This window comes from Pinus tabuliformis, chromosome 9 (assembly GCF_031772625.1).
Source record: "Pinus tabuliformis cultivar Carrire ecotype Pingquan chromosome 9, CPIR1, whole genome shotgun sequence".
Taxonomy (NCBI): Eukaryota; Viridiplantae; Streptophyta; class Pinopsida; order Pinales; family Pinaceae; genus Pinus; species Pinus tabuliformis.
Genome location: NC_142307.1, coordinates 719,308,901 through 719,330,815, shown reverse-complemented (window position 1 = coordinate 719,330,815; position 21,915 = coordinate 719,308,901). Strand labels below are relative to the sequence as shown.

Sequence of the window (21,915 nt, the reverse complement as noted above, 5' to 3'; positions counted from 1 at the left end):
AGGATGCCTCTATTTCCCTCATTGTTGGATTGTGAGGAGGTGCCAAAGGAAATGGGGCATCCTCTACCTCAAAACCCCTCTCATTTAAAGAAGCTCTCAATTCAAGCTCTAGCTCCCAACCCTTGAAGGCTCTTGCTGGTTAGGCCTTTGTGGTTGAACATTCATTGGAAGCTCCAACACTCTAGATGAATGCGCTCTTCACCATGATAAAGATTCATTATTATATTCAACATGTGGTCATCTATCGTTTTAATGGATTATGGCCCTCGGCTTCTGCCCTTAAGGATTGAGTTTTTCATAATTGGACACAGAACTTAGATCTTCTATTTTGTTCCAAAGGTTATTTTATAGTCATCTTCAAGGATCTTGAAGACCGACAGAGGGTTTTTGACAGGGGTCCCTTGTTTTGGGGTCGTTCAAGTCTCTCAATCCAGCCATGGTTTCGGAGTTCAATCCACTCTCCATGAAGACCCTGGCCACTCCAGTTTGGGTAAGACTCCAATACTTAGCCCTCCAGTGGATTCGGTCAGATATCCTTGAAGCTATGGGAAATGCTATTGGATGCTTTGTCAAAACAAACAATGAAAGACTAAGTAATAGGTTCATCTCCTTTATCAGTATTTGTGTTGAATTGGATTTAAGTGTAGGTCTCTCAAATAATCCTAAAATGGGAGGGCAAGGAACTTCATGAGCCTCTAGACTACTACAACACAGTTTTTAGATGTCAATCTTGTCAGCATCCCGGGCATCTTCAGAATGCATGCCCTAAAGGGGTATCAGGATCCTCGGAACCACGAAAAACCAACCATGGATAGCAAGATCAAAATGCATCTTCCAATGTGAAGAACGCGAAAAGTAATAATAAGGACAATACTCAACAGGAAAAAACATCTCACGATTCCTCAACATCGCAAGATCCTATGCATCCCATGGTCGAGACACCTCCGCCCTAAGTGGAAAAGAATTCTCCGACCATGGAGAATGAAAGTTCATCCACATTAATTGTGGCTACAACCAGTAGGCACAAACGACCTCGCGAGTCTGGTCATTCAAATAGTGATACGGATGTCCCGCACTTTGAGGAGGCGGTAACAATGGAGCTTTCTCTGAAAAACAAGGATATGCCATTATCCTCGGTTGTCACTGATAAATCTGGAAGATGGTTAGATGTTCGTAGGAGAAAAGAGAAAAAAGGAAAAACCCTTGAACACCTTTGGCGTTTGATATTAGATGAGATCATTTCACATATGTTTACTATGAAAAGGTGCTTAATATGTCATACATGGTTGGAAGCATGACCTCCCAAGTCAGTTTTTTTTCTCTAGTAGGTACACATGGATGAAGCTTTTGTCTTCCCAGGATTGTCTTTTTGCACTGTTGAAAACTCTATATACTCTATGTAATCTGTTTTTATACTAATAAAAAATCATTCGAAAAAGCTTCAAAAAAATGATTATAATCGTTGCTCTAAAACTTAATATCACATTTATTTATTAAAAATATTGAAGTAGAGAAAAGTTGAATAATGTTTTAATACCTTTTAAAAATAAATTTACATGTGTTCCATTCATTTGGCACATACGGAGATCGAGGTAATTAATAAAAAACATCCACTGGTCAACTCTACAAAAGAGAGTCTGAACCAGGAGAGTCTGGCTCTGCAGAACACTCTACATTGTCCATGTACATCACACATTAAATAGCACACACGATTTTAGAGAAGTTAGAACAATACCCTAAGAAATAGAAACTAATTCCTATCTTGAGGTATCGTGAACAAATTCAAAATTCTAGGATATTCTCCATTATCTCTAACACCCCCTTAATGGAGAAGGGGTTCACAAATATGCCTAACATCTTCCTAAACATTTCAAACTTAATTTTTCCAAGAGGCTTAGTGAAAATGTCTGCAACATTATCACATGTATTACAATATACAAGATGGATTTCTTTTGATTGCACTTTCTCCCTAACAAGGTGGAATTGTGTATCAATGTGTTTAGTGTTCTTGTGAAACACCAGATTATTAGCAAGTTTGATTGAAATCTGATTGTCGCATCTGATTGTTGTTGCATCTTTTGTTCTTCCCCAACATCTTGGAGAAGTCTCCGCAACCAAACTGCCTTGCATGTTGCTACGCACATGGCTTGATACTCTCCTTCCGCTGAAGACAAGGAAACTGTGTTATGTTTCTTGTTGCTCCATGTAATCACCCTAGATCCAATGCTGAATGCATAGCCTGTTATGGATCTGCGGTCGTTTACATTTCCAACCCAATCTGAATCTATAAATCCTGTCAATATAACATTAGAGGAATCAGTATAAATAGTACCATAGTCTATAGTACCTTGTAGATACCTCAAAACACATTCTGTTGCATTCCAATGACTCTCAAGTGGTTTGGACATGTATTGACATAGCATACTGACTGCATAAGCCAAATTTGGTCTAGTAGTGGTCAGGTAGATTAGGCTCCCAACCAGTTGTCTATAAAGTGGCACATCTGCGTCTTTAGAGCCATCCTCACTCCGAAGTTTAATGTTTTGTTGTAGTGGTACTGTTGCAGCCTTACACTGATCCATCTTGAATCTTTCCAATAGACCTTTGACACACTTATCCTCGAACAGAAAAGTTTGTCCTGAATCTATCAAATCTCAAGACCCAAACAGTATCTTAATTCACCAAGGTCTTTCATTTTGAACACCTATGACATTTGTTGCTTGATTTCTTTGATTAGAGCAATAGCATCACCTATAATAATTAAATCATCTACATACAAAGAAATCAACACTATGTGCCCCTGTTCATCTTTCATGGTATACAGATTAGGGTCGTTTTTACTTCTGTTGTAGCCAAGTTGCAGAAAAAATGAATCAATCTTTTCATACTAGGACCTGGGTGCTTGCTTTAGTCCATAAAGAACTTTCTTTAATCTACAGACTAAATGTTCTTTCCCTTTCTGGACAAACCCCTCATGTTGCTCTAAATAAACCTCCTCTTTCAATTCTCCATTTAAAAATGCATACTTTACATCTAGTTGGTGAATCATCCAATGTTTCTTAGTAGCTAAAGCAATCAACATTCTGATGGTATTTAGTTTAGCTACAGGGGAAAAGGTTTCTTCATAGTCAATGCCTTCTTTTTGTGAATACCCCTTTGCTACCAATCTAGCTTTTAATTTATCTATGGTTCCATCTGCATTAATCTTTGGTTTATACAACCATTTACAACCTATGGTTTGTTTCCCTTTAGGAAGTTCAACCAGCTCCCAAGTGTTGTTCCTGATTATAGATTCATATTCATGTTCCATAGTTGTTTTCCATTCACTACATTCATTTGCTTCCTTATAACTAGAAGGTTCAACAACATTCATCATACTAGTTATAAAATCATTTTCCCTGTATCTAGCAGGCAATTGAGTCTGCCTACCTGATCTTTTGAGCGTTGGTGTAGCTTCTGACCTATTCTAAGTTTCCTTTGTTGGACTCGGCTTGACTGCTGCATCTGAATTCTCTTCTTCTGCCTTTGTCTATTGATCCTGGTTGTTTCCTGTTTCTTCACTTTCTTCCACCAAGAACAAAATATCCCATTCCTCATTGCGCTTATCAGATTCTTCATGATCCTGCTCATGGAATATGACATCTCTACTAACAAAAATCTTGTGAGTAGAGGGATTAAATAATATATAAGCTTAATATTGTGAAAAATACCCTATAAAGGTACATCTGATGGCTTTTGAATCTAGTTTTCTTCTATCTTCCTTTGGAATATGGGCAAATGCTTTAGACCCAAACACTCTTAAATGTTTTACTACGGGTTTAAATCCATATAATGCTTCATAGGGAGTTTTAAACTCAAGACTCTTTGTAGGACTCCTATTTTTCAAATAAACTACAGTATTCAGTGCTTCAGCCCAAAAACCATTAGAAAGATCCTTACCTTTCAACATGCTCCTAGCACATTCCACCAGTGTTCTATTCTTTCTTTCCGTTACTCCATTCTGGTGAGGAGTATGGGGTATTGTGAATTGTTGTAATATCCCATGGTCTTTACAATACTTGATAAGTTCATCCTTCCTATATTCTCCCCCTTGATCGGAGCAGAGAATTTTTATATGATTCCCTGTTTACTTTTCAATCATGTTTTTGAACTGCTTAAAGTATTCAAATGTGTGACTTTTCTTACTCAAAAAATATAACCAATAAAAATTTGTGCAATCATCAATAAACAGTAAAAAATACAGTGCACCTCCTAATGACTTTGTTTGCATGGGTCCACAAAGATCTGTGTGCACTAATTCAAGTATGTCTCTCTGTTTCCTTTCTACTCGAATAGGGAATTCCTCTCTATGCATCTTTCCTAATGTACAAGCATCACAATCATTATGCACTTGTTTTAACATAGGAAGATCTCTTACCATTTCCTTTTTCTGAAGTAACAGCAAATCATTGTAGTTGATATGACCAAATCTTTGATGCCATAGCTCTTCTGTAGTCAAACTTGCTGCTATCAAAGCTCGAACTGGTGTTGGTCTTACATCCAATTTGTACAGACCTCCTGTTCGAATTCCTGTAGCAATAGTCTTCATGCCATCTAACAAATCTTTAATATAACAGTTAGATTTAAAAAATTCAACTTTAAGATCTTGATTTGTAATCATGGATACATAAATCAAGTTCTTTGTTACACCGGGCACATACATGACATTATGAATTTGTCTTATAGTACCATTAGGTAAAATGACAAAAATTTTCCCACACCCTTTGATCTGATGACTTCTATCATCACCTAGGTAGATTTGTGCTCCATTGTTGATTTCTTTAAAATCTTCAAACCATTGCTTGTTCCCCGCCATATGTGTTGATGCTCCCGAATCTACATACCAGATGTCTGCATCAACATTCTCATCAAAATCTGCCATGAACAATCTGAAGTTCTGCTCATGATTATCATTTGCGAGATGACCTGCATGTCTTTTCTGCTTCTACCGTTGTTCATAATATTTCTTCTTCCTGCACTCCTTAGCTATATGACTAAGTTTTCTGCAATAAAAACATTTAATTTCATAGTTGTTTCTATTCAGATGCATACCTTGAGTCTGATTTGGTCTTTTCTGTGAGTTTCCTCCATTTCGCTGTTATGGATTTCCGGATTTCCTTTTCCTTTGAAGAAGTTCTTTTTCGCCATCAACACAAGATCTGCACTCTGGGGCTTCAGAGTCAATCTTGTTTCTTCTTCTTGCATTAATATTCCTGTCAGTTCTTCAAACTTTGGGATTTTCTTTCTCGCATTTATCCCAGTAATAAACATTTGGTAGTCATCGGTCACACCATTCATGGTAATGGTTACTAGATCTGTATCTGCAACTGTATCACCAATGTCTGCCAATTTGTTCTTCGGATCTTTGATCCTCGCTATGAAGGAAGCAACTATTTCATTCTCCTCCATCTTTAGGGATAAGATTTTGCTCTTCAGGAACAAAAGACGATTTGTTTTCCTGATCTCATACAAATCTTTCAATATTCCCAAAATTTTGCTTGCTGATTTACATTCTCTGATATGTCGTATGATGTAGTCTTTCACTGACATCTTCAGTAGCGTCCTTGCTTTACCTTCTTGCTTCTCCCAATCTGGGATCAATGTTGATCCAGCTACTGGCTTCTGCTCATCCCCATTTACAATCGTCCAAGCACTCTGCACTTCTAGCAGAGTCTACATCTTGAATTTCTAATTCGCATAATTGGAGCCATCGAGCTTGTTATGCTCATTCAAGTATGCTTCGATCATTTGATTATTCATCTTGGCAATTAAAAAATTTGACAGGTAAAAAAAAAATATATGTTAGATTTACCCCAGATCTTTATGAAAGACAATGTTTGTGATAAATGGTCTCCAACACTGTTTGATGCCGCAGCGCACACACAAACCACCGTGGCTTCCTTCACAACCTCTACCACGGCGTCCTCTCGACAGACCTCGGCCTCCACACAACCTTCTCTTGGCAACGACCGCCAAGACGCAGCCCCCTTTTTTTGTTTATTTGTACGGTCGTCGTGATTCACCACCACGAATTCACGACGGTTGGCGCAAATATCCAACACGGATTCGCAACGGTCTACAGGTATAAAATGCACGGAAGTTTCACAGTGGGATTGGCACGATTTTTCCCCCAAACCACGCGACGATTTTGCCTCAGGCGTGCTTTTCAAATCTTTCACTCAGAAAACAGGTTTCTCAGCCCTAACGCTCTGATACCATATTAAAAAATGATGTTTGAATTAATAAAAAACATCCACTGGTAAGCTCTACGAAAGAGAGTCTAAACCAGGAGAGTCTGGCTCTACAGAACGCTCTACATTGTCCATGTACATCACACATTAAATAACACACACGGTTTTAGGGAAGTTAGAGCCATACCCTAAGAAATAGAAACTAATTTCTATCCTGAAGTACCGTGAACCAATTCACTATTCTAGGATATTCTCCATTATCTCTAACAAAGATAACATATCTTAGATATGTAATCATTTAAGACACATATAAGCAATCTCTTAAAGAAACCGCTGACGTATATAATGAGACAATGAATAAACAATGTTTATTTTGATGGAGGTCGTCTTTAACAAACCTTTCAACAAATTATTACGTGAAATGAAGCAAAATTGAACTGACATGGCTTTAGACTCCTTATTCCTGAAACAGGTTTAGGAAAAAGGGTTCATGTAGCGATGTTAAAAATTAAAATATACTGTGTAAGATTCATCCCTGAAGCCCAAAAGAGGTTGAAAAAGGTAACTTGTATCTGAACCCTTGGCAATGAAACTGATAGGGTGATAAGTGCTGAGCCCCGTGTTTGCATTGTAGCTAACTGCACGGTTGAAGGCCAAATCCGTTTTAGCAGGCTTGCACTGCAATTGAACAGCTTGTCCAGCTTGATAACTTGTTCCTCCATATAGAAAGCAATTAGGAAGGCTTGCAGACTCAAAAGAGAGAGAATTATTATTCCCATCCAATCCTGGGACTACTTTGAAAATGGTCGCTCTATCTTTATCTGCAAGACCTTTCTGTGAAACAGTCAGACTTTTGTCGATTCCCTGTGAAACAGTCAGACTTTTGTCGATTCCCTGATGAGTAACAACCATTCCAGGACGATGAAAGAGCTCTAGATAAACATTATTTCCCATAAAGTCCAATGCTGAACCTGACATTCTCGTCTTATTCTGAGGGGTCCCCGGAGCAGAATTTACAATTCTGAAAGTAGCTTGAGCTGCCTCATCTGTCCCACTCTCTGGAAAAGAATCCATTGTTACTGTACCATTGTTGTATGTAAATACAAGAGTGTTGTTTTTGGATATGTTTGAACCAGATATCTTCCAATCTTGACTAAAGGTGAATAACTGAGAAGCAAAGTCAGGAGGAACAGCTGTCATCCAATCAGAAACCGAAGTTGTGTTTCCTATGTTTAGGTTCCATTCTCCATTAGTCATGCCAGCTAGCAGGTAAGGACCAAACAGAATTGCTTGAACCGATTGAAACTGAGGGCGATCATCTGTAAAAACAACAATTGTAGGAAGTGTCAGAATTGCATCTAGCAAACTCAGTACCTAACATCTCTGCAGTGCCTCTACTAATCACTAGAGACGACCAAAGTAAGTGTTTCGACTTTGAAATTTTGTCTGAAATGCACAAACCTTTAATGTTCTCTGTCCTGAGGCTAACTGGAAATGATAAAGCCAAATTGTCTCGTGATATCCATTTTCTTGTAACTGTCAAAAAGTTACCTGCAATCAATCAAAGCACAGACCAAGCTCTGTTACTCCATCCATGATTTTGCAACTCTATTTGCAGATTTAGGACAAATTTAACCTTTATATATCGATAATAAACAAAAGACAAGTTTCAAGCCACAGGCGTATGCCTCCCAATATCACAGAATATATATGAAAGGAGAAAAACTTACGTGGAACCTTAGTTTCATATTTATTTCTTCACGTTAACACTCTACGGAGAATGTATCTTTGAATTCCAAAAAAAGGTAAGTAGAGACATCCAAACAATTTAATTATCTATGAAGGTAAGTCCAAACAATTTAAATATTTTTCTCAAGATATTCTCATATGTCAGAAACTTCCCTTGGGAGGCATACAATAAATTGTATGCTGAATAGTTTGTGATGTGATGAAATAAGCTCAATAAACAAGAAAACATGCACAGGTTCAACAGAAAATTCCATGTATAAGTTATAATGTACTGAAATAAGCAATGGGTTATTGGCATATTGCCTTTCAAAAGTTCCTGCTCAGGTCATTTTTTTGTTCCCTTACAATGAAGAGCCGCTGTAAGTTTGAAGCCCTTCTCAAACAAATTCAAAAACTATCGACTTGTTCATGTACATATTTGTTCTATAATGTCCTAGCCAGTTATTGTTTTCATGACGGGGCTATATTTTTAGATAATCTAAAAGTGTTTAAAGTCCATGTTCAAAGTGGATTATGAAAATATAAATTCTCAATCAAAAGGCGGTATATATTTGTTCTAAAATGTCCTAGCCAGTTACGCTTTTCATAAGGAATTATATTTTCAGATAATCTAAAGATGTTTACAGTCCATGACTAAAGTGCGTAATGCAATAGATCAAAGGCATTTAGCAAACTTCTAATTAAGGATTGGAAAAGCCTAACCAGCCTTTCAACTCCGACGTAAAGCCTATGATGAACATTATATGGTTCAGTACTAATCATAACAAAGCATATATTGGAGTCGATATACATGGTTATACCGCCCATGTCTATTTAAGCATGAATCCAGGGACATGAGAGATTTGGAAAAACTGTTCAAACAATGCATTCGTATGTTTCTAATACATTTCCGTTTTTGCAATACAATGTATACCGCCCATGTCTATTTAAGCATGAATCCAGGGCCATGAGAGATTTGGAAAAACTGTTCAAACAATGCATTTAGTATTTCATTGACTAGTTATGTTTTAGTGGCTCCTTTGTCCTCATTTTAGCATAATATCTTATATAAATCTTTTTTCTCGACACTTTCACCACGAGTGCTTTTGTTGATGATGTGACACTTTAACTCTATATATATCTTTCTTGGATGGTTTCTCACAGCCGGGACATCCATAATTGTCACGAGGAGTTGAAGTTTAGTCATAGCAAAGTTTGTTTTTTATTGGTGTGTGTTGAAGATCACCGTAGTAGCACACACGTATAGAAAAGAAGAAAAGCAGAAGCAAAACAAGTCCGGGATTAGCACCTGGTTCTGGTAATGATATAGCTACTCCATTCAGCGTTGCTTGTGCACCATTTGCAGATGTCCAAAATGGTACCCGTATATTCACACTAGACTCCTCGTTCTCTGATTTTGTATCCTTTGGTTACCATGACAAAATTGACAAATATTTTGTGTTGTCAGATTTCAAATATCAAAGATATTTTTCACTTATCTTGTCTATATGATGAGATATCCACTCTAACTGTAAATAATAATATTACGCAATAATGCTGTTACGGTATATTAATGCATCTTATTCTACTTACATTTGCCCAGGGTGCAAAGCAAATAACAGATTTGACAATACCAATTTTAGGAATGCAGAAAACCCATGGTCAAGTTTTATGCTGTCTTAATTTGAAAATAAATATTAAAGATATATTTGTTTTAATGTACAAATTGAATGAATAGAAACAAATTCTTCTGCAGCAACTGAATCAGGACTTTAATATTACCTTGAATGTTGAGAACCCCAATGACACATGGAGGATTGGGTCCGATGATGACAATGGTTGAACCACTTGCTTCATAGTGAGCCCTGCTGCATCCCAAGTAAGTGTGCTAGATATAAATTGAATGATGTATAAGCTAGGATTAGTACCATCCTCCTGGAAATATATCGAGTCCCCCAATTTTGAGAATGACTCAATGCCTGGCAAAAGACCAATTCAAGGGAAAGAATATTAGGTGCCTTCCAAAAATGAAAATCACATTTAATCTGCCAGCCAAAAAACCAAAAAATACGTGTTTATACATGTGACACATACGTGAGGAACAGATTGTATAATAAGGTACTGATCAAGAAAATATACTAAACTAACTATCAAGAAAGTTTCTCAGGAGTGTGGCTACTTTAGTAATAAATATTTTCATTTGCTGTAATTTGTATTAGAATTTTGTGCTGGATAGAGACAACTGTCAAAACATATGGTTAGTGGATCTATGGTGACATTTATTTCATGATAATTTCAATCTTTGGGGAAGTTAGTGGATCTATGGTGACATATTTATTTCATGATAATTTCAATCTTTTGGGAAGGGAGAACAAATGCATCTATATTGGATTAATGCACATAAAAGCATAGAGCATAGACTCACACATGTCTAGCCAAGGAAAGGGCACCTCACAGTAGCTTCCCATGTAACCAAGGAGAGTGAGCAAGCCTTCTTTGACCCCAACTTCAAGAGAATCGATATCATTCCTAAACATAACTATCATGGCTGAAAATTGTACTGCTAGGTCTGGAAAAACATCCCCGAGAAGAAATGATGTATTCTCTCCATTCAATGTGGCTCAGCACTGCCTTCACCATTAAAAAAAAGATGCTTTTTGATTTCATAGCTTTCCATATGGTTTGCCTACCTTATCTAATCCTTTCATTATATATAATCATGGCCTTTTTCCAAGTTTTCACTGAAGGGGGTAATGAACAAAGAATGAAATTGCACTACTACCCAATCCCAAAAGTGGGAGCTACTCTGCAATTCCACAAAGTATGCTTGATAGTTTCTGTTCACACAATTTCCATCAGTATAGAATGTTTACTGGAGCCTATCTTTAGCAGAAAGACTCTTAATGATAACTTGAAATTTAAAAGAAGCACGTGCTTTCAAAATTCCTTGGAATCTCTTGACCCGTTTGACCTTGGAAACACTAATTGCACACCTTCTGTTAAACATATCTGAAATGGGGAAGGATGGATGGATCCTAGAACAAAATTATTTAGTTCTATAGTCCATAAAGAATTCCATCAAATCACTTCCAGTCATTCAAGATGCGTCCATGCATAACCAGGTTCATTTTACATAACATGGTAATAGGTATGATCTTGCACAAAGAGGGAACAACCTGCTTCTCCATTGTCTGAACCTTGTGTTATGATAATTGATCAACTTCCCTTCAAGAATTAGAGCAGAATAGATCCATATCCCATAAATCTCACCATGTGTGCAAACCTGTTTTTGCAATTCCTTTTCATAGATAAAGAGGAGTTAGGCCAATTTTTCCTAGATTCAGTGTGCTGTCTTTGTATTGATCTTTTTTCTATAGCCTATGCCCCAACAAATATGACATCCTTCAAAATCCTAGTGATGCTCGTTTGAGACTAGTTGCAAAGCCTGCCATATCTTTTTGAGCACTCCCAACTCCTAATCCTAGAATTGTAAACTCCTCAACCCCTCTATTAATGTCATCTTAACTTCTTAAGTTGCAATAGGTGTGGTACATATGTGGGCCAGGGTACAACACTTGACACGCACCCAATGAAGATCGCACCACTTAGACCACCATAGACATGCAGCAACAGCGAGATTTCATATCGAGGTGCTCAACTACTCTCTCCCATGCGGAAACAGTGAGATTTCATATCAAGGTTCTCAACTACTCTCTCCCGGACCATGCCTCTAGCGTATGTGTCCTTACGGAACTGTTTTCAACTTTGCAGAATTAAGTTTTCAGAACAATTCCAACACAGCAGCCAACTTCTTAACACTTCACCAATTCTTCAATTAATCTTCAAGTTCACTTAGCCAACAGTTCGTTTACTTCTTCATATGAACAACAGCAATAGTAAACCTATACAAACCAACAGTAAACAATACACGAGTTTACAATGGGAGGGGGAACTCCCAACAGCAATTCCCCAATACTTCTTTTATTAAACTTCAAAACCTTCAAGAATATGTTACAACTGATTTATAACATAGGCAATCATTGGCCCAGCCCAACACAATTGCCCAAAATGGTAAGTCCCACAACCCAGGGCATGCCCAACCTTAAGGTTAGCACCTTTTCCCAACAGTAACCCAAAACTCAGCGCTCTTCACAAATCAAAAATCCAACTCTGCAACCTACCCAAAAGCTCAGCTCACTTGGGCAAGCCTCTCTTCTTTTTGCAACTTGCCCTAGCTGTGATATCCCTTCCTATGATCTCCACCCTTCATTCTGTGGTTCTGTTTTTCTTGTTATGCGATCTTGCTTTATGCCTTCCATCGAATGCCTTTGCTATATTTATATGTGTCTCAACCCAAACATTAAGTCTAGTCGATGCCCCTTCATAATGTTGAGCCGACTTGACTTCCTTGTGCGGGAGCGCCCCTTACCAGACGCCTTGGTGTGGACGGCACACGACACCCGCTGGGCACCTAGGCACCTTGTTGCCGTGCAGGCATTCGCTCTAGGTGTGCCCGCACCAAGGCGAGGTGCCCGGCTGCTAGCGTGTGGGGCTTGCTTAGTGTACACGACAAGGTGACAGGCGGTGAACGAGAAGAAATGAAGGAATGAGTGAGCGGCAGGGACTTAGCATGTGGGACACAACTGAACAAACCAGACCATGGTGAATCAGTGACTCGTTGGAGTATTTTGGGCAAGGCCTAGGATCAAACCTTCCGGCTGCCACTATAACACCAAGAGTATATCTAGTTGCTTGTAAGTTGAATATACCAGGAATATATGACTTAGCAAGAAGCGAGACGTCCTGTATTGACCACAAACGGAGTAAACTCCCTAGGCCGCCTATTCTTCTAGCCTCATCACAACAGGGTAAACATGTCATTCCGGGAAATACAACATGGGTGGTGAGGGAGTTAACAACCCACCTCAACCACTTTGTCTACCCTTACTTGACCAAGGTACAACACTTTTGAAACAGGGGCTGATTTTCTATCAAGGGTATAAATATAAAATTTTACATACATGTAAAAATAAATAAATAAATAAAAACAGAATTGAAATTTATGGAATTCAGGGATGGTTTGTGTTCATTTTCAAATGTGATTCATGATAATCATTCGAATCATTCAATTTCAACTTCAAAGTCAAACATTTGCCATTCATTGGTTAATAATTATGACATTCATGATTCACGGATCAAAATTCTCATTCAACATCAAACAACATATGATATACAATAATAGAAAATAAGATAAACTTGGGTCATTCTCATTAGTATCTCTAGAGTCTTAAACCAACTGCATTTTGAAGTTGCCAAATGGCATTTCCAAAAATTTAACTTCACTCTCTATCATCGTCCTGAAATATGTTGCAAGAAAAATGACACTGCAATCCCTATTCTTCTTCTTCTTCACCGCTGGACTGTTTCTGCCTTCAATCTGATAATGAAATGGTAAAACCAAATTGTCTTTGAGTACATCAGAGTGGTTGGGAAGTGATTTGTTAGTTTTTGGAGCAAAAGCCCACATTCTTAAAAGAATTTTTTTTCTAAAAAAATATATATGCGGAAATCACCCTTGGAGCACCCAATTTTGGGGTTTGGGAAGCCCAAATCAGCGTTAAATTTCCAGAACATGGTAAGTAGCTGTGCAGCCTCAAAACTGAAACCCCAAAACTTGTAAGAGGAAATTTGATTAACTCCTTTCAAAACTGCAGAAATAATAATTCTAGACCTACTAACAATCAATTTGGAAACATGAACAAAGAGTACAAATTTACAACACTGAATTGCCTATCTTCTATTAAATGAAAGAAGAAATACAACACAACACTGTCAACACTCTCTATGTATGTTCTCTAGTGAACTCACCCAGCCTTCTTTTATATATAAGACTAGGTTTTACAAAAATAAAATGACAACCATCTCTCTAGTATACCCCTAAACTCTGCCTAGAATAGTGCATCCAAGAAAAATAAGAAGGCTGCCTAGCTAAACTAGTAAACTCCTCCAATTCATCCACTAGGGCTAAATTTAGAAACTATGCCAAATCTGAACTAGAAAGCTCTTTTTAAATACAGAGCTAAGACTCGAAACTCTCTAATGCAGTCACATGAATGTTGTAGGCATGCATGCACCTTCTACTTCTGTACATATCATTGTTGAGCCTCTCCAACAGGCTCTCTATGTTATGCCATCGTCCACTACCTTCTTTGTTGCACAATGAAGACGAGGCAAGGAGATCTATAACTGCTGCGTTTGCTGCACTATAGGAGAATCACTGACTCAGAAAAATGTAAAGCAACACTCCCTCTTTGGGAGGAAAGGGTTTCCACTGTTGATTTGGGGTTGCATCAGATGTGCTCTAGCCACGAAAATTGGTGGAGAGGCTAAGGCACATGAAATCTCCAATACCTAGAAAGGGTTTGGGCAGATTCTAAACAATTTGGGAGATATTAAAATAATTAATATTTTAAATGGAGTCCCTAAGTTTAAATATTAATGTGAATTAATATAAAACTGTGTTAGAATGGTCCAAAAGTCATGGATCAAGCCAGATCTAATCTTATCCGTTGATTAGGGACTTAATCTCGGCTGTTGATTTGTCAATGTAAAAGGTATAAGAGGAGGCTTGAGGGTCACTTGGAGAACACACCGAGTTGATCAGGATTTCGACTTTCTAGACTTGGGTTTGCTGAAGAAGTCGAGAGAGTGATCAGAGTTGCAGCTGAGGGGCAGTGAATACAGAAGCAAAGAGGAAGAGATAGCACCAAGAGGATCAGCACAATAGCCGAGAGTGAAGGACGCAGAACCAACCAGGGGTTCATGCAGAGCCAGCCAGGAGCTGCGCAATGCCTTAGAGGGGCCAGTGTGGGTGACGCAGAGGGCCAAAGGGCTGATGCAGTGCCTCCAGAGGCTAACGCAGGCCAAGCTAGAGTGACGTTGGGCAAACGCTAGGCCAAAAAGGGCTGACGATGTCCCTAGAGTTTGACGCTAGGGTTTCGTGTGGCAAATTGGAGCTGTGAAGTTGTCCGAGTGATTATCCAGGATTTCAGCCGGAACATCTGTCTCCGACTGAGAGGTACTACTATCGATATTATTCTCTGTTGGGTGAGCCGGTTTTCGCACCCAGATTGTATTTAGAAACTACATAATAATAAAACACTCAAATAGCTGTATCGGTTTTCCTGCATTGGGTTTTTCCAGGGACCTTGGTCCAAAAAAGACGGTGTCACTTGTGTGCTTGTTTTGTTTCCTTTAGTTGATGATTTGTAATGTGTTGAGCATGTACTTGTATTTATTTCCAGTATCTACATGGTAAATAACTTGTTAATTAACAGAACAAGTAGGTAGGAATAAATCAGTAAAGTACATGAAGGGTTTCTAACAATTAGACTTAGAAATTCCAACATGGTATTAGAGCGTGATTGCAAATCACAAGAGCATTGAGGACATCAGTTGAGCAGAGCAACAGCAGTAGAAAACAGATGTCCCGAGTGGCAGAAGTTGTTCCTAGCAGAGTAGCAGCAAGGAAGGGGTGACGCAATGCCTGTGTCATCAAGATTGAGCCAGGAAGAGGCCAACACAGAGACTGAGGAGGGCAGAAAAGGCTCACGCAAAGCCACACAGAGACCGGGAGGGTTGACGCAGTTGGCTAGGGGAGCATTTCAGCCAATACCTGAATGCATAGAGCCTAGGAGCTCTAACCTTCAGTTTGTTGGGGTTTAGGAGGCTGTGGGTAAGTTGCAGAGTGGAGCTGGTGGGGTATTGTAGTCAGAACAGTACCTAACAAGGCAAGGCCAAGGAGGAGGGAGTTGTTGCCGAGGATTTCTAGTCGAGAAATCCAGATCAGTGGTGTAGTTGCACTAATGATCGGAGTGGGGGCATCTTGACATTGGCAAAAGGGTTTCCAAGAGGGAAATCGAGGCTCAGAGGGAGTTATACCAAGAACTTCCAAGAGGGAAGTAGAGGAGCAGTGAGATGGTAGTGAATGGGGTAAGAGACCAAGACAGACTGGACGGAGTCTCAAACTTCGTAGTCCGGAAGGCCAGAATCTTATCCGTTCTAGACAGGAATCGTGTTAAGCGCTTCGCCTTAAGGACGATAGCAATCCCAGTTGACCCATAACGATAAGTACGAGGAGGCAATGGCGAGGGCCAAGAGCATCATTCTTGACGGCGTCAAGGACCATGTAGTACCACATATTGCCGAAAAGGACACAGCAAATGAGATGTGAGAGGCCCTAAAGAAATTGTACCAGCATACTTCTGTGCAGAGAAGGATGTTACTAGAAAATCAGTTGCGGTCATACCAAATGCAAAAGGGAGAACGGATCAACCCCTTCCTCGGTCGATTGAAGGAGATCCAAGATCAACTGACTTCCATAGGGGCCATGCCGGATCAAGAATTGATAGTGAGAACAACCCTGAATGCAGTCTCAGAAGACTGGGAGGTGTTTGTCCAGAGCATACTGGGCAGGGTGACCCTTCTAGATTGGGAGGAAATGTGGGTTGCTCTTCACCAAGAAGAGATAAGAAGGCTGAGCAAGGCGAGAAGCAGCGGCAAGGGGATCAGAATCAAGAAGGAGGAGGTGGATGTTGCCCTAGCATCTGAGGGAAAGCAAGAGAAACAGAAGAAGAAGGACCTCTCCAAGGTCAAATGCTTCAACTGTGGGGAACTGGGTCACTATGCGAGCCAGTGTCCAAGGAAGAAGAGCAAAGGAGAGGCTTCCAAGACCAAGGCAGCGCTAGCAAGGGCGGAGAAGGAAGTGGAGATAGACGATGAATGTGCCATGAGTGCACACACACCACTTGAGCGGAAGTGGGGAGACATCGAGCTGTAGTCAGACGGACTACAGGCGATGAGGGGCAGGATCCTCGAGGTACCCAACCTCTTGGATTAGACCTTGCTACGAGAGCCCCAAAGAGGAGTAGCAGTACTGGCGAATGTCAATAGAGACGGATGCGGATGGAGTGACAGAGGGAGCTACAGTGCAAGATTCCCAAGACAACGTGAGGCAGCAGTGCGAGAAGCACAAGAGTGTTGCAACAAGTGCAAGATGGCACAGAGAGGTGTGCAATGATGCGAGATGCATGGAATAGTTGCAGCAACACAGAAGTCAGAGAGGGAGCACTTGTTAGCGACAGAGGGAGCTACAGTGCAGGATTCCCAAGACAACGAGAGGAAGCAGTGCGAGAAGCACGGGAGTGTTGCACCAAGTGCAAGATGGCACAGAGAGGTGTGCAACGGTGCGAGATGCATGGAATAGTTGCAGCAGCGCAGAGGTCAGAGAGGGAGCACTTGTCAGCAACAGAGGGAGCTTCAGCATCATGGGTGTCTCTAGCCTGACGGAGATGTCAGAGTTGGGAGATCAGTTACTTACTTCTCAGTAACTGAGTTGCAGTGTAGCAGTTAGCAGTGACAGTGCTATGGGCAGCAGTGCGAGAAGCACGGGAGTGTTGCACCAAGTGCAAGGTGGCATAAAGAGGTGTTCAACGGTGCGAGATGCATGGAATAGTTGCAGCAGCGCAAAGGTCAGAGAGGGAGAATTTGTTAGCGATAGAGGGAGCTTCAGCATCATGGGTGTCTCTAGCCTGACGGAGATGTCAGAGTTGGGAGATCAATTACTTCTCAGTAACTGGGTTGCAGTGCAACAGTTAGCAGTGACAGTGCTATGGGCAGCACGATGCAACAGGATGAGAGGGAGTTGCAGTACGGATGCAGCAGTGGCAGTGGCAGGGCCATGGGTAGCAGTACAGGATGCAACAGTGCAGATGATGGGTAGCAGGCCTAGCATCAACACAGGGACCAATGCCGGATGATCAGGGTGATACTCAGTGAGGAGTATTGCTAGAGCACAGTCCTCGCTAAGAGGGAGTGTTGATTTGGGGTAGCATCGAATGTTCTCTAGCCACGAAAATTGGTGGAGAGGCTAAGGCACATGAGATCTCCAATACCCAAAAAGGGTTTGGGCAGATTCTAAACAGTTTGGGAGATATTAAAATAATTAATATTTTTAATGGAGTCCCTAAGTCTAAACTTAGGGAAAATAAAATATTAATGTGAATTAATATAAAACTGTGTTAGAATGGTCCAAAAGTCATGGATCAATCTAGATCTAATCTTATCCGTTGATTAGGGACTTAATCTCGGTCGTTGATTTGTCAACGAGAAAAGTATAAGAGGAGGCTTGAGGGTCACTTGGAGAACACACCGAGTTGATCAAGATTTCGACTTTCTAGGGCTAGGTTTGCTGAGGAAGTCGAGAGAGTGATCAGAGTTGCAGCTGAGGGGCAGTGAATACAGAAGCAGAGAGGCAGAGATAGCGCCAGAAGGATCAACGCATTAGCCAAGAGTGAGGGACGTAGAACCAGTTAGGGGTTCACGTAGAGCCAGCCAGGGCTCATGCAGAGCTAGCCAGGAGCTGCGCAGTGCCTCAGAGGGGCTAGCGTGGGTGACGCAGAGGGCTGACGCAGTGCCTCCAGAGGCTGACGCAGGCCAAGCCAGAGTGACGTCGGGCAAACGTTGGGCCAAAAAGGGCTGACGTTGTCCCTAGAGGCTAACATTGGGGTTTCATGTGGTAGATTGGAGCTGTGAAGCTACCAGAGTGATTATCCGGGGTTTCAGCCAAAACATCTGTCTCTGACTAAGAAGTTCTACTGCCGAGATTATTCTCTGTTGGGTGAGCCAGTTTTGGCACCTAGATTGTATTCAGAAACTGCATAATAATAAAACCCTCAGATAGCTGCACTAGTTTTCCGGCATTGGGTTTTTCCGGGGACATTGGTCCAAAAACAACGATGTCACTTGTGTGCTTGTTTTGTTTCCTTCAGTTGATGATCTGTAATGTGTTGAGCATGTACTTGTATTTATTTCTAGTATTTACATGGTAAATAACTTGTTAATTAACAGAACAAGTAGGTAGGAATAAATCAGTAAAGTATAAGAAAGGTTTCTAATAGTTAGACTTAGAAATTCCAACATCCACCAAACTAAGTCTCTCTCTCACAACATCTCAAACTTTCCTTTAGCTAGGAGTTCGTCAAAATATCTGCAAACTGCAAGTATGAATAAACATAACCAAGAAACACTACTCCCTTTCAACTTTGTCTCTAAGGAAATGGTACCAAATGTTGATTAAGATTAGGTCAATGAGACTAAAAAGATATGTCCAACATAAATACAATGTGGGAGTGCAAAAGCAACTCGTATAAACGCTAGGAACAAAAGGAAAGAAAAGAAAAAATAGTACATCATAAGTAAGCATCTATCTAAGCAAGTCTCTAAGTATGATCAAAGAAACTCGAAAGGAACAATAGCAGTATGCGTGCGAAAATATAGAGGGAAGGTCCAAAATTTTAGATCTCGATGCTCAACAAAAAAAGAGAAAGGATGATGTCAAGGCCATTTAGTACTAACGACTCAGGGTGAGGGTGAGGGGGAATACACATAGAAAGAGTGGACCGATGCCTTAAATGATGCAAACTCTCATTACATAGTTGGAGAGAGGAAGAAAAGTTACACAACTCTCAAATACCTAACTATTAACAACTACATCACTCGCTAGATTAAATGCCCCATTATTATAGCGCTTTATTGATGAGAGTTTATTATTCATTTATGTCCTAATACCTATAAGTTCTGAATATGACCATTATCTCCAACAATCCCACCTTTATAACAATTGTGAGTTGTGGTGGTTTATGAAGTATGGAGCACTTTTGTTGATCCAAACATTGGCGTTGAGGTGTAAGACTTGTTGTTGATGTGATAGATTCCTCCCTTGTTTGTGCTTGTTGTCTTTATGATGCCATATTAAATTGAAGTTTATTGATCCATAAACTGCCATGGATATTCCATTGGAACAATTTGTTATGACAAATTAGATGAAATTACTCAAATCTTTATTGTGAATGTTAATTCCTTTTAGATCTTAGATTCTTTATTTATTGTTCTTTTATGTTTAAATAAATTAGTTGAAATGCGAAAAACATAAAACAAAAAGAAATACACATGCCATCCACAATAGACACAATTTTTCCCCTGGTAAACCCTTATAGGAAAAAACTCCACTAGAAGTTGAGGTTTCTCTACTCTCGTTACTCTAGTATGGAAATATGCAAGTACAAAGGAAGAGGTACTCTCCATGGAGTTACCCAAGATCTGTGGCCTATAAGGCTGCTACAAAACCTTAACCCTATTTGTTTTTCTTTCTAATTTCCCACTGCAAGTTGCTCTGCTCAACTATGGAATAAAATATAATAGCGTAAAATGGAACCCCTACTCTTAGTGGCCCATTTAACCTAGCTCAATATCTAACAAGGGTAAGGTTTGACTCCAACCATCAACTAGAGTTACAGGTTTAGACCTTCTAGAGTCTTATTCAAAGTTCACACATGACTAGCCCCATAAGCATGAGTAACACTAGCTAACATGGCATCCATTTGTAACATGGTGGTCAACATGGTAAGTCAACTTGCGAGAGGCATAACTTTTGCATACAAACTCTAATTCACACGATTAAGTTTTGACTCCAAAAAATGTTGGTTAATGCCTCAAAAAGGCCTTGGAATGTTTCAGACCCCGATTCCCAATTCTTCAAACTGGAACTCACTGGTAAAAATGATCTCGCAAGCTAATTACTCCAGTTTTTCCACTCTGAAAGAATCAAGATAGATGACAAATAATATAATGATCTAATCTAAATCGTCTACTAAAATCATTGTAATGTTCTATCTGTCACATTCACCCTTATTAAAAGTAAATTATAAAGTGGCTACCCTTTATAGACAAAATGAAAAAGAAACTTATTGTATGACCAATAAGATTTCTCAACCTTGTAGGAACAACAAATATTCCATACACCATTTTGTTCCAAATACCAATTTATACTTTTCCAATGATGTATGCACCAAAAGATGTTTTGAAAAGGCTAGTAAAAATGTGTTAGATTATTTGTGGTCTCCATCTGAACATCAAAGTAGGAAATATAAGCCAGTAGGAAGTGTTATCACCCCAAGAAACTCTCCTAGGTTGTATCTCAGAGATGCTCGAGAACGTTACAAACTCAACAAAATGTTGGAAATGGATGAATGGAAGGAATGATGCATGTTCAAGCCAGATAACCACTTCTACTATGCTTAACCCCAGACATGGGTGAACACCCCCAGACTACAAGGCTTTAGACCACCAGTTACTCATAGTTTGAGGATTAGGTGAACATGGAGAATACTGACCACACCAGCAGATGCACAAGACCATGTGATGGCCGGCTGCAACTAGTAAAGAGGTCTGCAAATCTATTTCCTAATGCACAGACAGGATGATAGCTCTCTGGCACTAAGTAAATAGAAACCTGCATAACACATTCAATGATACATAATAGACTTCAACACAGAGGTGGGATGACAGCCCCTCTAATGCTAAATATCAAGAGCACATGAACAAATGCATAACAGGCACAGCCTGGAACAGAATAGAAGTGGAAAGCAATGTTTTACAACTCGGACTCAGACTCGGACTCGGCCGAGGATCGACTCCGACTCGGACTCGGACTCGGTAATGACTCGGCCGGCTCGATTTCAATGACTCGGTCGTTGTAAAAAATACATTAAATATTTATTTTTTTTATAAAAAAACATAATTTCTCTAAAAAATACATTAATTTCTATAATTTTTATAAAAATACATTAAATAAGCATCATTTCTCTATGTATAACTAAAATCAATAAATTTACTGTTATCTGACCAGTTAGATGACCCTAGAAAGTAGTACAGCAACTTCAGTTGTAAGGAAGGAAGAGAAGTTTCAGTCTCATTAATGCTTGGGCTTCTGCTAACCAGGAAGTCAAATTCCAATCTCCTTTTGTGGAAGCTTTCAAAAACAACTGATCAACCACACTACCATGAAGGAATATTCATCAACTAAATGGTGTCTCTAGTTCATGAAAATTGAATGAAA

At 39.7% G+C, this 21,915-nt stretch overlaps 1 protein-coding gene across 1 annotated transcript in view; it reads right to left on the bottom strand.

Annotated features, from left to right (window-relative positions):
• Nucleotides 1-6,259: 6,259 nt before the first annotated feature.
• Nucleotides 6,260-21,915, bottom strand: part of LOC149150706 (uncharacterized) — a 91,766-nt gene continuing 76,110 nt past the window's right edge. Inside the window, exons 9-12 of the mRNA XM_089439999.1 lie at nt 9,741-9,937; nt 9,268-9,382; nt 7,692-7,781; nt 6,260-7,549 (exon numbers count right to left, since the gene is read on the bottom strand). Of these exons, the coding sequence (XP_089296125.1) occupies nt 6,732-7,549; nt 7,692-7,781; nt 9,268-9,382; nt 9,741-9,937 (1,220 nt within the window). The 3' untranslated portion in view covers nt 6,260-6,731. The remainder of the gene's footprint in view (nt 7,550-7,691; nt 7,782-9,267; nt 9,383-9,740; nt 9,938-21,915) is intronic.